The sequence below is a fragment of the Pectinophora gossypiella genome, chromosome 6 (genome assembly GCF_024362695.1).
Source record: "Pectinophora gossypiella chromosome 6, ilPecGoss1.1, whole genome shotgun sequence".
In the NCBI taxonomy this organism is placed as follows: Eukaryota; Metazoa; Arthropoda; class Insecta; order Lepidoptera; family Gelechiidae; genus Pectinophora; species Pectinophora gossypiella.
Genome location: NC_065409.1, coordinates 13950211 through 13966926, shown reverse-complemented (window position 1 = coordinate 13966926; position 16716 = coordinate 13950211). Strand labels below are relative to the sequence as shown.

The 16716-nt window shown below is 38.2% G+C and overlaps 2 protein-coding genes across 2 annotated transcripts in view; both read left to right on the top strand.

Moving 5' to 3' along the window:
- The window catches only part of LOC126367787 (putative fatty acyl-CoA reductase CG5065), a 576419-nt gene that overhangs the window by 545999 nt on the left and 13704 nt on the right, over positions 1-16716 (top strand). The gene's annotated exons all lie outside the window — the stretch shown is intronic.
- Positions 1-16716, top strand: part of LOC126367749 (patched domain-containing protein 3) — a 70921-nt gene that overhangs the window by 41374 nt on the left and 12831 nt on the right. Inside the window, exons 2-3 of the mRNA XM_050011464.1 lie at positions 10713-10989; positions 13516-13733. Of these exons, the coding sequence (XP_049867421.1) occupies positions 10713-10989; positions 13516-13733 (495 nt within the window). The remainder of the gene's footprint in view (positions 1-10712; positions 10990-13515; positions 13734-16716) is intronic.

The following is a 16716-nucleotide window of genomic DNA, read 5'->3' as shown; positions in this document are numbered from 1 at the left end:
GAAGAAGCAAGGAAGGCAAGAGAGAAAACACTGCCCTATTTTTCCCTATAAAGTAGCATGAAGAATGCTGCACCGACAAGAGCGTGGTTCTTTTAGTGGTGGTGAATCATAAATGATTATCCCGAGCTCAGTGGGGATGGAAAATATCGCCAGGAACAAATTCCCGAGAAATTCGTGTCGAAGGTATGTGACCTACTCTGTATTGGGTTAGTTTTCCTTTCGCGGGTTGGACGACCAGATGGAATTGTCGCTTATGTAAAGAACCGGCCCTGTCACATTTTCAGGTTAGGTAAGCGGACCCTGTGAAAAACGGGAAACCCTAAGGAAATAATGATGGCTAAGTATACTCAGGCCCTGTCACATTTTCAGTATGGGTAAGCGAATCCTGTAAAAACGGGAAACCCTAAGGAGATAATGATGACTAGGTACTTATACTCAATTTCACCAATCTAATGAACCATCTAGGTGATAGGCTGAAAACCGGACCCCATATTGTTTATCATCACCACTAGGACTGGATACCAATTATGGTTGCAAGTGAGCTGTTATGTCTGTCTGTCTTAGTTAATAATATTTGTGTAGTACAGTTGCTCGTGTTAACGCGTGGCTTAGCACCGCACCGGTCTGCGCACGACAAGTGGAGCTTATGTAACAACCTGCGCTTGCGACTGTTCGCAACTAGCGCTAGTTCAGGGAAGCGAACAATACGGTCGCATTCCGAACTGTTTCCAATAACTGTATTGGCTATACAACTATAATTTTGTTTGTTTAAAAAATAGAGTGTAATCTCGTGTGAAAAAGACAATATTTATCTAGAAAATGTACAATTCTGCTGTCAAATGAATCATCTTATAACAAGAGATAGTTATATACTTAACGATATAATTTATCTATGTTTTAAGTGTTTATATATACCGCCTATATTTACCTATTATGGTTTTAAAAACAGAATGAATGTGTGTATGTGTGAATTCTGTAAAAAAAACATTGTTTGAAGCATGACTTAAGACGAAAAAGACATGTTTTAAAGGAATTTACAATTAATATAGTTATTAATACAGAAATACTTGATTTTCTCATACCCAGATAATCTTGAAAGTTGTATGTTTTAAGATATTTGATGTTAAGACAGAAGAAAGTCAGAAGAGTACGTTCAGCTATATTTCAATTATTTAAACAAGCAAAAAGTTATTGGCTTCATATCAGCATAAACAACGCTAATCTATATAAAGCTTCTATTTCATTAGAAAAGGGGAGGCAGGAACCGGAAAGATCGTATATTGTAATAGTGCCTTAAAGACAACTTGCTAAATGACTTCCGGCGATTTCGATGTGATTTTAATAGTTATTTGGTAACTAACATGTCTATTTAAGTATACTAAAATGTATATCTATAACTTCATTAACCTAATTCAAAACTCCCATCCTTAATAACCCGAATGGCCTTTGAAAACTGGCTTATTTATTTGAGTAAGTAAACGCGTATAAATTAGGAATACTTAAGTGAAAGGAAACTCGAACGGTCAAGGCGGTCGGCGCGGGCGCATGCTTGCGTTCTACATGCGATCAGATATGGAATTATCACTGTATCGCTGTTACATTGCTCGTATGTTCTGGAGTTTGTTGGAAGAATTCCAAATACTTGCAGTTGTGGGATTCTGGAAATTACCAAACATCATCAAGGCTGACACTAAACACCCGTATTCTGAGCATTTTGTTTCTATCAGTTTTGTGTCGTCTCAATTGAATCGAGCCTATATACGTCTCACTGCTGGGTACAGGCCTCCCTTCAGTCAACCGGACGAGGTATGGAGTATACTCCACCACGCTGCTCCACTGCAGGTTCGTGGATGTGTTTTTACGGCTAATAGCCGGGACCAATTAACGTGCCCTCCGAAGCACAGAATTATCTTACTTTTTCAGACAATCAGATGAGTCAAGTCTGAAAGCCCTTATCAAACAAAGGACAGTCTCATAAAGTGATTTCGACAATGTTCCCATCAGGAATCGAACCCAGATCTCCAGGTCGTGAACCTAACGCTCTAACCACTAGACCACGGTGATGTGTTGAGTGAGCATATCATACTGCCAATAAAACAGGCAGTCGCTTCTGTAAAAAATGGACCTGTCAAATCTTCAGGTTAGGTAAGCGGACCCTGTGAAAAACGGGATAATGCTAGGAAGATGATGATTTAATTTCAGTGTCTACAAAAAAAAAAAAGCTAGTTAAGTACTAAAGAAGTATACTACTTACTAAAGCTAAAATCAATGTTTCTGTTTTTGATCATTCAGTTATAAAGTAATTTATTACCTTCTGTTTATTGCTTTACGTAAATATCACATATTTTTCGAGAGCCGGTATTTTAGGTCACCTAGTTTGTACTTTGTAACTTTGATGGTAGGGCTGGCAGAGGAAGACCGAGAAGGACTTATGATGACCAAATTGGAGATGTCCTTAGAAAAGGTTCAATACGATCTGCTCTGAACCGGCGTGCGTGTATGAAGCGATTGATGAATGTGGAGGAAGCAAGAGAAGTGTGTCAGGATCGAAGCAAATGGAATTCTATAGTCTTTGCTTACTCCGGTGGGAAATAGGCGTGAGTTTATGTATGTGTATGTATGTTGTAACTTTATTTTTCCTCTTTACCATTTACCTGCCTACCTGACACTGCGAAGGTCCATTGAAAGTTGACGAATTAATTTTATCTGATAATTGGTTGAATGATATAGGTATTTCAGTGGTGGCTACAAAGTGCAGTCTCACAAAGTGATTTCGTCAATGTCCCCATCCGGAATCGAAACCGGACCTCCAGATCGTGAGTCTAACGCTCTAACCTCTAGACCACGGAGACTGTGATGTTATGTTATACTTTCTTTACTAATAGCTAGAACTACTTACCTCAGTAGATTGGAAATTAATAATTGCTCTAACAGTTAATTAAATGCCAATAAAGGTAATTGTTGCAAAAAACTTAGACTCGTGTTCTTTACAACAATTGTTTTCAATTTAATTGCGAGTAAAATGTTCTACGCGTGATAGTTTTTCTTTATCTGTTAGCGACTTGGATACTTTCTGTTTGAGCCGATATTAAAAAAAGAAAATTATGGAAATCAATAGGGCGTGGTAGAGGAAGTTGTTACAGAACCTGCTTTTGTATGCGATTTTATACTTCTTTGGAAATATTCTTCATTAGTGGAAAATAAATTTAAAAGCTGTGTCAATTTTGTGTGTACGGTCACGAGCATTAATATGTATACACTTTGGTACCATGTCACATTAACTTTTTTGACAAATTGAACTGTAAGTCTCACTAAATGTCAAATATGTATGTTAGTGCGACAGAGTCCTAAAGTGGGTACATTATATTGCTCATGACTGTACTATTCATTCTCTTAGGATTTCAGCACCAAGTTTGAATACAAGTCTCCCCTCTGCCTTACGACACCCTTCACCCTGATAGCGGTTACAAGTTACATGTTAGTAAGAGTTGTTTAACCAAGTATACGGCCAAGTGTGCGGCCTATCCAAATGGCATTAACTACTTGGCCGGACAAATAGGAAGCGCTGGGGCTCTCATACATTAAATGCTGAGGGGTAACAATTGTAACGCGAAAGTGGAACAATATGAAGCAATAAAAAGTATCATTATTAATGATTGAAACATAATTTCCTCACCACATACATCTATCATAAACATTGCACTCAATAACTTCATAGTCGATAGATTTATTAAATGATCTATTAGACCGCAGGCGCAGTTTGCCATACCTCATCATCTTCCTAGCATTACCCCGATTTGCACAAGGTCCGCTTACTTAACCGAAAGATTTGACAGGTCCGGTTTTTTTCCGACTTCAAAAAAGGAGTCGACCGTATATATTTTTTTAATTTTTGTTCGCGGATAACTTCGTCGTTTATGAACCAATTTTGATAAAAAAAATTTTTTACAGAAGCGACTGCCTGTCTGACCTTCCAATCCGCGAAGGGAAAATCAATCCAATACAGGTTAGGTCACATATCTCTCGGGAATGTGGATTTCCTCACGATGTTTTCCTTCACCGCTGAAGACGCGATAATCATTTATGATCTAAATATGAATTCAGTGTGTGCGCCTGCGTTTTGCGCGAACGTCTGCGCACTCGTAATATATCCTGCGTACCTGACCGCTTCTTCATCATCATCATCATCATGAATTCGAAAACAAATTCGACAATCATTGGTTTACGCCTATGCTGGAATCGAACCTACGACCTCAAAGTGGGAGCCAAGAGTTTTACCAACTAGGCTAGGCACTCAGTTTCAGTTTGCCATACCTACTTACTTAGCTAAAATAAGTGTTGCAATGCTTATTAAGGAAAGCGGTGACCGAACCGAAGGCCTCAAACATTATTTAAGTTTTTGCTTATCACGGATTTGGGTTAAGTTGAGTTTTTTAAAGTTTTTTTCTAATCTTATTTTTTTTTTAATCTTAGTTAACGGTCGTTGGACGCTTGGACGTCTTGACTTTGTTTGTTTTGATTTGTCTTGTTTATTAAAGTATTTTGGGTAAAAACCTATTTGAGTAAAATTGATGGTAACCTACTGTGTAGGTATAACTTAGGTAAGTAAGTAAGTACCTATTTTTTCATAAATAACCTAGCATTTTATAAGTTTTATACCAAAAAGTATTTTTTTTAAGTTTGCCTCACCCCCCTCGGTCTCACTTTAGTCTTCAACCGTATGAAATCAGACGTCACACGATGTTAAACGAGTTGTTTTATATGAAGTGACAGTGCGTGCTTGTGGTGACGGGTGAAGATCCCACCAGCGCGGTGGTATTAGCTCCCACAAGGGAGAAACGATCGTCTCTCAAATGCCCGGGTCAATTTCAGTTCCCAGTTCGGGCCTGGTGATTATTATATTGTGCTGAGCAAAGGCCTCCCCTTCCTCACCTTCTTTTTTCACCTTCTTGTTTTTTCTTCTTCTTTTTCTTTTTTCTCTTCTTTTTTTGGCTTCGAGATGGCGTGACGACGCTTGCCGGAGGGACTGACTGGAGTGCGCACAGGACAGGATTATTATATTAAACTCAGTCATCATCATCATCATCAATTTAAGAGCCACGCTCTTGTCGGTGCAGCATTTTTCATGCTACTTTTTTAGGGAAAAATAGGGTTTCCGTCTTGCCTTCTGCCCCAAAACTAAACTCAAACTAAACTCAGTATAAAAAGAAAAAGATACAATACAAAATGTAGTTTATTTTAAGTAGCGTGTGTTCAAGATGACACTTGATTATAAATTCATTCGAAGAACGATGTCAAGAACACTTACCTTACCTACCTTTATGACAACGTCAATACACGTCCAAAAAAGTATCAGTTTAAAAAAAACATGGTTTTTGTCACCCGGGTAAATGAACTTTACCTAAGCTGCGTCAATATTAACAGTTAAATACAATATTCGAATACAATAACTAAATAGAACTTTAAGTACATGACTAATAAACACGTGAAACCAGAAACTAATAAATAATGCCATTATTGACGTCTTGATAATTATTATCTATTATTATTTAAAATAATGTTTCTGGTTATTCAAATTCACGTAGTAACATCGTCTGTGTTTATTATTTTAATATATTTAAATTATAAAAAAGAAAAACATAACAAGCATTTACAAAAACGGAAATCTCAGGGGCTCAGGGGATGTACCTCTGAGTAGCCCAATTGGTACAATGGTCAAGTTATGTTACCTGAATTATAAGTACACCCCGGACACTTCATATAGGTAAACAACCTCGTTTTACACACACATTGACATTATCAATACACACAACTGTGTGTGTGACGTCTAAGGGCTGCCAGTTACAATACCGAATTTAACCGTCACTACGTAATTAAGTAGGTGGTATTATTTCTTATTCTATGTTATAAGTAAGTAAGTTAATTACGACTCCTGTTTCTTGTCATCTAACAATTTGAGGTCTTGTTTACCTCAGAAGGAATAACCTATGAGCATAGACTAAGGAATAATACTATAGAATATACGTCATCACCATCATCACCAGCCCTTTAACGTCCCCACTGCTGGGGCACGGGCCTTCCCTATGGATGGATAGGGAGATCGGGCCTTAAACCATCACGCGGGCCCAGCGCGGATTGATGGATATTAACGACTGCTAATGCAGCCGGGACCAACGGCTTAACGTGCCTTCCGAAGCACGGAGGAGCTCGAGATGAAAACTTTTTTTTTTGTGGTCACCCATCCTGTGACCGGCCTTTGCGAAAGTTGCTTAACTTCAACAATCGCAGACCGAGCGCGTTTACCCCTGCGCCACCGAGCTCCTCAATAATACTATAGAATATACGTATAGAACGGCAACTCTCCGTTCCCTACCAGCCTCTGAGCTAGGTTTACCTCACCCCCTTCGAACATAGTTTTAGACTTGAATCGTATGGCGTCACACACACAGATGCGCGTGTACGATAATGTCAATGTGTAGTGTCTGTGTAAAACGAGGTTGTTTGTATGAAGTGTCCGGGGTGTGCTATGGGTATACATCTGAAAAGCTCAGTTGTCTTAATTTATATTTTTTTTAATTTATGAATCAATAACTTATTAATTTAAAAGATGAGTTTAATTTACAAAGGTGAGTAGCGGATGCCCAAATATAAACGAGTAACGGAAAAGTCAATAAGATTGATGTTTATATTGAAAGATAAGTTATTGATTATTGGGGTTCATTGCAAAATGTTCAACCCGAACATGTATTCGAAATTTCTATATATCGTACGTGGTGGTGGGGATAAAAAAAAACGACTTCCTGTTGAACTACATAAAAATAATAGTAGTTTTATTTTAGCTCCATAAAATTATTTTTTTAAATCAGTGAAGTTCATTTCTATAATTTATCTTCGATTTAAACACAAGTACTCTGTTGAAGATGGTAAAGTCAAATCAGTTAAAACACGAAATTAATATGGAATTTGTTTAAAAAAGCACATTGTAACGTCATAGCAAAACGTGATAAAATGTCGGATTTATTATTAAGTTAGTTTGTCTTGATTAAAATTCATAAATAAGTTAAATAGAAAAAAAAATTAAATACGTTTTTCATTAGTTTTACATCTGTCTTTATTTAGTAATCAGAATTTCATAATTTATCTTGAACCTAGTACACGACCCAATTACTTCCGCAGTCACTCCAATTTACTTACTTTATAAAAAGTTTCATTTCCAGTATTTTATAAAAAGGGTTCGGACGGGAACCTAGTGTTTACGTCATGACAAATACTTCCTTGCCCTTCGGCTTTTCAATCTAAGAAACTAGGCCCCTGACATGCCTCATTTAACGATTACTCACTTATATCAGTAAGTAATAACCGGGACCAACGGCTTAACGTGCCTTCAGACGCACGGATCAACTTACTTTCGGACAATCAGGTGATCAACCTGTAATGTCCTAACCAAACTAGGGATCACAAAGTAAGTTTTGTGATATTTCCCCACCGTGATTCGAACCCGAGCCCAACGCTCAACCACTGGACCACGGAGGCCGTTAGAACCTCATACATTTTCAACCCCATACATTTTCATGACTGTCACTATTGATTACCATAACCGTTTGCAACTAAGCAAATGCCCCTGAGGTTTCCCCACGTAAAGATTTTACTAGATTTTCCTGTCAGAAAATTCCAGTGGCCTCCACCTGTGAATCTAGGGCACTCGGCCCTATATGGTCAGGTCTGAACGCAATTTGAGGTAGGTATTCATAATGGAACTTGCACTGTGATTAGGTAAACATTTATATGTGCGCTCAATAAATGTCACCGGTAAAGCCAAACTTTGTTTGAAACACCCGGTCACATTGGATGCAGACTAGCTGTCCATCCGAGTTGAAAGTGTAGTTATATGTATATGGGTTTGAGACGATCCTTGCGTGTTTGGCGTTTTTCGTCGAGCTCTTTCAGGTGATTTTGCTCGAAGTTGGCCACCCCTGTTTTGGCACAGTGACGCCAATCAGGTCTTAAAACAGCAAACATAACGTAATCAGCCTATATACGTCTCACGGCTGGGAACAGGCCTCCCCTAAATCGGAGGGGGTCCGGAGCGTCGGCACAAATCGGGTCCACTGTGGGTTGGTGAAGGTGTTTTTACGGCTAATAGCCGGGACTTTTTCGGACTAACAAAAAAAACTTTTATTTTCTTGTAAACAGTGATTTTACAAAAGTACCTACTCCGCCAAGATATAAAATAGTTTGTTGGCAGAATCAAACTCCCTTAAATTGTTTGACATTGAATGAAATAGACATACAAAGGATGGTCTCAAAAAGTGATTTCGACAATGTCCCCATCGAGAATCGAACCCGGACCTAGGCTCACGATCTGGATCGTGAGCCTACCGCTTTAACTACTAAACCACATAGGCTACAGAGAAACTAACAAACTATGTACCAAACATTTTATCTACAGCATAACTTTAAATACTGCATTTTTTTGCTTTAATTTGCTTTAAAAACAATTGATCTGAACGCATACCTCAGAAGATAAATATTTAACATGCGTCATAATGAGCTAATATTTTAAATAAACAATAAAAGAATTTGGCGAGTCTTTGCTAATTATTATTAATTTACATAAGTACCGAGTACCTAATTGTGACGTTCTTGGGAACGGTTTTAGGACCTGAAAACTCGAATAACTGGTTATGATAATTGACCATTAGGCTTCCATTCGTTGTGTTAAATAGGCCTTAAATGTTTGCGCTTTTGAGGCAAAATGTGCTAAAACTATTTTCATAAGTTTTTAATTTTGCCACAATTACTAAAACTACGTAACTTCTATTATTATTACTTTATAAGTATTTATGATCGCCCGAATAATGTCCTATTAACACTAGTTTATAAGTCGTTTGTATACTAACATTTTATGGACTTTGTCCGAAATAAACGATTTATTTTATTTAAAAGGATAAATTAATAATACCGGAGTTTGAAGACCAAAATATGAATAGTCTGTTGCTGTAGGACGTTGAATTTTTTTTCACCAGGATTTATAAATATAGGTATATGTATGATACCTACCCATCCATTGCAATGTCCGCGTGATTATACATCGAGGCAGAAATACGTTTTAGAGAAAAGCGTGGTAGCAATTAAAAATATATAAACATAACATCACGCTTCTGTCCCCGAAGGGGTAGGCCGAGGTATATAGTATATAAATGCACCCATTCCTCGCCAGCTATATTAAGTCCCATGTGCGCGCCTATTTCCAAACCGAATACAAATACGAGACACCAAGTGACATCAATTACGTACTTATCTGTGATTAAACCTATAAAGTCGATTGCAGTGGTTTATATTCTACATTATAGCTTTAGCTGAGGTTGGCCATCCACCTTACAACCCACACGATAGAAGAAGGAATTTAAAAAAAAAACATGTCCAACAGACATGTTACAGGATTCTACACGGCAACCACGCCGCGCGCGGCGCGACTTACATCGAGGGTTTCGACCAATAGACGAAGCGAATGCTATTTACGTGGATATAAGTAGTACGGCTATTGGTCAAAGCCCTCGGTACAATTCGAGTACCGCGCGGTGACCATGTCGCGAGAGTTGAATATGTGAGGGGTGGACGCGCGTGGCGAGACTTTCATAGAGGGTTTCGACCAATAGACGAAGCGAATGCTATCTACGTGGATATAAGTCGTACGGCTATTGGTCTTAGCCCTCGATATAATTCGTGTACCGCGCGGTTACCTTGTCGCGAGGGCTGGTTATGTAAATGGTGGGCCTGTCACACTAAATGCGTTGCTATACTCTGCTTCTCTAGGCAATTCCTCATTTACCCGAAAAACTCAATTTCGTGAGTTATGACAGTTTGTTACTACGGCGATTTCAACTTTGACATTTCGTGGAAGGTCTTTTACGTACAATAACCCATTAAAATAACTCAAACTGGTTCTAAACATCCTTCTCCATAGATACACGTACTATATGGACACTATTCAAATCACGTGCTGCGTTTTCGTTTTTTTTTTAACTCGAACTGAGGTTTTTTTTAGTATATAGTTCCGGTTGAACTAGATTATTAACTCTCTTTAAATAAATTATGCAAATTGACAAATAATTATATTTCTTATAGGTCATGTATTCGATTGGTGTTATTTCTATTTTATTATCTATTTTATAGTTTTATAACGTTCAAGACAACGTGACTTGGGAGGTTAAAAGGGCCCCATCGAAGCAATTCATCTAAAAAAGCAATATTGCAATTTGACATTTGCGCATATAAAATCAAATGTGCAATGTGAACAAATGTCAAATTGCAATATTGTTTTTTTTAGATCTTCTTCTATCGCGTGGGTTGTGAGGTGGACTACCAACCCCATCAACCCTGGAGTCAGGGTTACTATTGAGCCGCCAAAGGCCCCTGACACCTTATCACGTGCCCAGCGGTGAAGGAAAACATCGTGAGGAAACCCACATTCCCGAGAAATTCATTTTCGGAGGTATGTGACCTAACCTGTATTGGGCTGGCTTTCCCTTCGCGGGTTGGAAGGTCAGACAGGCAGTTGCTTCTGTAAAAAGCCAGACCTGTCAAATCTGCGGACCCTGTGAAAAGCGGTATAATGCTAGGATGTCGATTGAAGACCTAATTAAGGGCAAGCGCATGCGTGGGCTTATAACTCTGTCTCAATACTAACCCAACAAATCTCTTTGTTACAGATGGGGTGCAAACTAACCTTCGTGGACGATGTCCTGAACCGATCGTTCTACAAACTCGGCCTGGTGGTCGGCAGGAACCCGGGCTACTTCATCATCATACCAGTACTCTTAACACTTCTCATGATCACTGGTTACCAGAGGGTCTACTATGAAATGGACCCAGAGTACCTCTTCTCCCCCGTCAGTGGTCAAGGGAAGTTGGAAAGACGGATAGTTGAAGATTATTTCAAGGTCAATTACTCTCATCGGTTTAATGTTGGAAGGATTACCAGAGCTGGTAAGTGTTCACCACTAAATAGGTGCTGGCCAAATACTTAGGGTGGTATTGATAAATCATGTCAATGTGACAGTTCTGATATAAAAAAAGAGAGACTTGAGCATGATCTTGAGGGCAGTCTCGGCTGATATTCATTTATTAATACCACCCTTAGTCTTTAAGCCAAGCCTTGGAAAAACTTAAACATCTTGATATGAAATAGGTGCTATAATGATCTAACATGATTAGCAAATTGGCTAGTTATCCGATGTGTTCTAATATTGCCCTATCTATAAATGAACAGATACCTACCTTATCTACCACATACATAAACTCACGCCCGTAATTCTGAATAGGGTGCGCAGATCCACAAGTAATTCATAGACAACTTACAGCCACTGTAGATACGAAGTCCTAAGATGATAAAAAGGTGACAAGGGATCAGCTTATCACCGACAAAATCCTTCTGTCGGATTTTACGACATGTCTAGTAAGACAAGGAGTTAAACGTGTTTTTTTTTTATTCGCTTAGAGCAGCTCCTAGAAGCAGCATAATATTAATATGTATTCTTGTACTGACTTACCAAGTCGTCGAGACAAACTCGCTGCGCTTTCGACTCGCTAAGAACTCGCTCGCAAATCGCCATTGTGATCAGGACCTAGACAAGAGAAAATGGAATCTTAAAACTTATCAAGAGCCTGAACAAAGATCTTAGAAATAATGTTTATTGACTATAGTAACATATCATACCATTTATCGATTATTGTATCGCAAAAAAACACCCTTTCACTCCAACTCTCACTTAAACTTTAAAATCACTCTTCCCAACCCGTTCACTCCGTTCATTTCAACTCAATCATCCATCTTTTCTCTATTAGTCTTCGTTCAAAAATCAACATTTAGCCCCTTAGTGTTATCCCACATACATCATTGGTTTATGGTCTCGAGCATGTCTTAAAGGTACAACGCAGGCGTCAGCAAAGAGGATATAACCACTACCTTTAGCGTCAACAGACGCGAATCTCATACATACTAATACAGAACTGTGTCAATGATAAAAATCTATGGGACTGACATAAGGTATAACGCATATACAGGTGTTAGTTACTACGTAACGAATATTGCGGGGGATGATTAAGAATTTCATACCATGTTTCTGAGTTAATATCAAATGGAATTTTCTGTCGCAAAATTCATGTTTTTTGTGTTTTGTTGTGTCAAGAAAATTTAGGATATCAGAAAATTTACATATTAAGTAGATTACCTACTTAAATATAAATAGAACATGCTTTATGAAAACCAACAACCATGAGCCATGTCTTGGCGGGTCAATAGTAACCCTGACACCAGGGTTGATGGGGTTGGTAATCCACCTCACAACCCACACGACAGAAGAAGAGACTTAATGAAAAATCCACATTCTATTGGAGCGCTTAATTAACCTTGTCAAATTGAACACCTGTCGGCGACGGATGACATAGACGATTATAGAAGGTCGTATTTGAAATAAATTTATTTCGTTCCATAAATAATTTGAACATATAGAATATAAATGAAGGTACCTCATCATCATCAGCCCATTAACGTCCCCACTGCTGGGGCACGGGCCTTCCCTATGGATGGATAGGGAGATCGGGCCTTAAACCACCAGTGCGGATTGGTGGTTATTAACGACTGCTAATGCAGCCGGGACCAACGGCTTAACATGCCTTCTGAAGCACGGAGGAGCTCGAGATGAAAACTTTTTTTTTTGTGGGCACCCATCCTATGACCGGCCTCTGCGAAAGTTGCTTTTACAGCTGCGCCACCGAGCTCCTCAAGCTTTGCATTCACATCTGAAGAGTGGATGAAGAGAAAGTGGTGTGTCAGGATCTAAGTACCTAAGTGAAATTCCGTGGCATATGCCTACCGTAACGGGAAATATTAAATTACCTAACCAAACGCATATCCACACGCACACATACATACCTATGTACACGTCATCTGTGTTGTCTTAAAACTAATATAATTAATAACAATGGAAATAAATAATAAATAAAAATAAATACTGTTGAAATAAAACACATCACTGATTAAAAATAGTAAGTAAAACAATTTCTAAAACAAGATATAATGATGCGATGGCATGCCAGGACAAACCCAAGATGGTTTATTGGTATGCCTGCATTATTCCATGTATATGTACATTTTTGGTTAAATAAATAAATAAATAAAAAATGTGTGACATTATGTGTGTATGTAGATACGTGATAATGAGGTATGTTATATAAGTAATGAGTGTGAGGGTATCGATCATATTCCCATCAGGCTGCTCTCTGACCCATAGCATAACGTGATTTCCGAAGCATAGAATTTACGGTCAATCAAGCGATTCAGCTTGCAATATCCTAACCAAACAAAAGACAGTCCCGCAAAGTAATTTCGACAATTACACCCTCAAGCTCCCTCCGTGGTCTAGTGATTAATTGGACTCACGATCTAGGGGTCCGGGTTCGATCCCCGAGTACAAACATATAAGGCACTAAAATATATTTTATCACTTTCAGGACGCTTCGGCCGCGTAATCATCGTGGCAAAGGACAATAACACAAACCTTCTACGAACAGAAGTATGGAAGGAGTTGAGGCAGCTGGACGATCTGGTGCAGAACATCACGGTCAAGCTGCCTACCGGGGAATCCTTCACATACAGAGAGGAGTGCGCCAGATGGGAAGGACAGTGCTTTGTCAACGACATCCTTAATCTGGACAAAATTATTGGCGAGGTAAGTTTTCTTTGTGATATTTGATAAAGACAGTGTCTCCGCCTCCGTGGTCCAGTGCTTGAGCGTTGGGCTCACGATTCGGAGGCTCCGGGTTCGAATCCCGGACATATCACAAAAATCACTTTGTGATCCCTAGTTTGGTTAGGACATTACAGGCTGATCACCTGATTGTCCGAAAATTAAGATGATCCGTGCTTCGGAAGGTACGTTAAGCCGTTGGTCCCGGTTACTACTTACTGATGTAAGTATGTAGTCGTTACATGAGTTATGTCAGGGTCCTTTGGCGGCTTAATAATAACTTTGACACCAGGGTTGATGAGGCTGGTATTCCACCTCACAATCCACACGATAAGAAGTCACTGTGGTATACCGGCAAACGGGAAGCGCCGGTTGGAACCCCGGTACCGAAGTTGCACCAATGAGTTAGTTATTAATCTTAAGTGCAGTTTTCATTTACGCATTTGGCTCGACCATTACAGACGGCGATACGGCTCACCACCTGTCACGTTGGTCTAACAGAAAGCTCGGTGAGGTGTGGGTACTGGCGATAGATGTACTACCCCATTGGTATATAGTGGTGAGCTCGTGAGCATATGTTATGCTATGCTTTGTGATTACTTTCAACTTCGAAAAAGTCTGACTCGTACGTGATCGGATTTTCTCTTTGTATGTTGCCCTAAAGGGGATTGCTAAAAGACCAAAATATTTTGAAACTATCTTGGCTTTATTGGTCATTTGCCACAACTCAAGTTATAGAAACAACGATCTTCAACTTAGAATTTGTACCTAGTTTATGATATGACCCAAAAAAATACAAATTACCTTCTACGATGGACTACATTCGTGTGAATGAGGACGGAAAATTATTCTATTTGCAATTAAAAACGAAACTCAAGAATGCTTAGTTACTGCCCATACACCATGTTAACTTGAGCTTCTTTGGCCATGAGGTTGTTGGTTAAATAAAAGACAAAGAAAGAAAGGTTCGCACAAAGAACTCGCATTTCCTGTGAAACCAAAGAGAATATAATCACTACGTTTACGAGAAACGTCCAAACTGTGCCGTTTGCATATAAACAATACACTAATCCACTTTCGTCTTCTTCACTTTCACCAAGAAACTAAGATTCTCTTATCCATTAAGTAATTAAATAAATAATATTATTTCGATAGCTTTAAAAAATGAATATATTTCCACACAAACTTATACCCCGAATTTCACCCGTTTGTAAGGGTTGTTTACAAAGTAATTATTTAAATAATGAGTATATCCTAGTAATAGGCCGTTGCCTCTGCGGTTCGGTGTCTAAATTGATTACGAAAGTTAACCTAGAAAGGGATGCCAACTCGCTCTACCCCATTTTGCGAAGATTTAAGAAGGATAGATTGATTTTGCATCGTTCCTCTTCATTTTTCATTGATGCACGTCAGTGGTTACTGCAGTATCCAAGGTGTAGCAACGGACAATTGGATAATTGGTTCTTGGTACTGTAGTGACAAAAGAGAAGCGAGCGTCTAGAAGATAACTTACAGCCAAACTAGCCACAGAAGTCTTAAGACGAATAACATAATAATATTACTGTGTGGTGAATCATATTGGACACGTAATTATTATGCTCATGGGTAGATAATATAATATATAGTATATATTAATAATATATAGTATATACCTATATACATAATCCTAAACATTAAATCCAAGTTCAGTATTTACTTCAGAGTACTAATATATTAACTGGTTTTAAAAAAGAACAGTTATCTCATTACGGATGGGTTGTAAAATACAATAAAACATAAAACCCTAACGCAAGAGGAAAATGGTTTATAAAATGTGTTTACAAGCAAATCAAAATTCATATAAAAAATTACGCTGTGTTCAAAAAAGTACGTTGACTTCTGGAAGAATTGCTTTAATTCTATTTCTCTTTTGTTTTGTATTTTGTTTTTTTCCTGTTTGTGCAATAAAGTATTTGTTATGTGATGTTATGTTATGTTAAAACGATTTGCGGTTCGTAGTAATTGATAGCAATGAGTTGTTTGTTGTTCGTGGCAATGACGAATCTTAGAAAGGCATTGATTAGAGGTTATCTGAACTGAAATGCCCCTATGGGGTAATCAGAGGTAACATCGTGCTGAGGTTTTGCAGCTTCTTTTCCCCGGCTATACATGTTGTGAGAAGCTGCAGTAGTTTTAGGCGGATGAGACGTTCGTTATATCAAAAATGACGATTCAAAGTGTAACTATGTTACCTACTGCATAGATATTATTAATTTGTACTAATACCTGAATTGAGAATACAGTCATGAGCTTCTGAATGATAATATGTTATGAAAGATTAGTAACATTACTTTTAAGTAAGTAAGTAACCTACCTAAGTATGTTGAAAAATTGCATTACAAAGCGTTACAGTTTCTCAGAATCAAATGTTTAGTATAAAAAGGCTAATTTAAACAAAAATCTCCAAAAACGCAACATTATCATCTTGATCATTCTAATGATTTTTGAGTATCACGCGCATAGCATAGCTTGTAAGTACCAACATTCGCACGTGATTCGCGCATGCGATTTATGAATCGTACAACCTGCCATAAAAATAATGATGAATTCGTATTAAAATCTTAAAGCGGATATGGTATTTTATTGACAATGAAATATTGAATAGGTTCTAACTACCTACGCTAAAGTACAGTACCTAATGACTGTTGGGTATGGCAGGTGAAGCATGAAAGTAGTTGCATAGCATCTGCGCTGCTTAAGATGAGTGATAGAGTAAGAAACAGTGATACAAGAAAGAGAGAGAGAGAGAGAGAGAGAGATGTGGTGTAAAAGATAATTATAGTGACTAAGATTGAGACGGGAATATTAAGTTGGTTTACTTGGTCTGGACACGTATTTATTATTATTTATTTATATATGTATAGGATGAAGGATATAATAATAATGAGCAGATGAAGGAAAAATAATAGGATTACGAAAGCGGTAA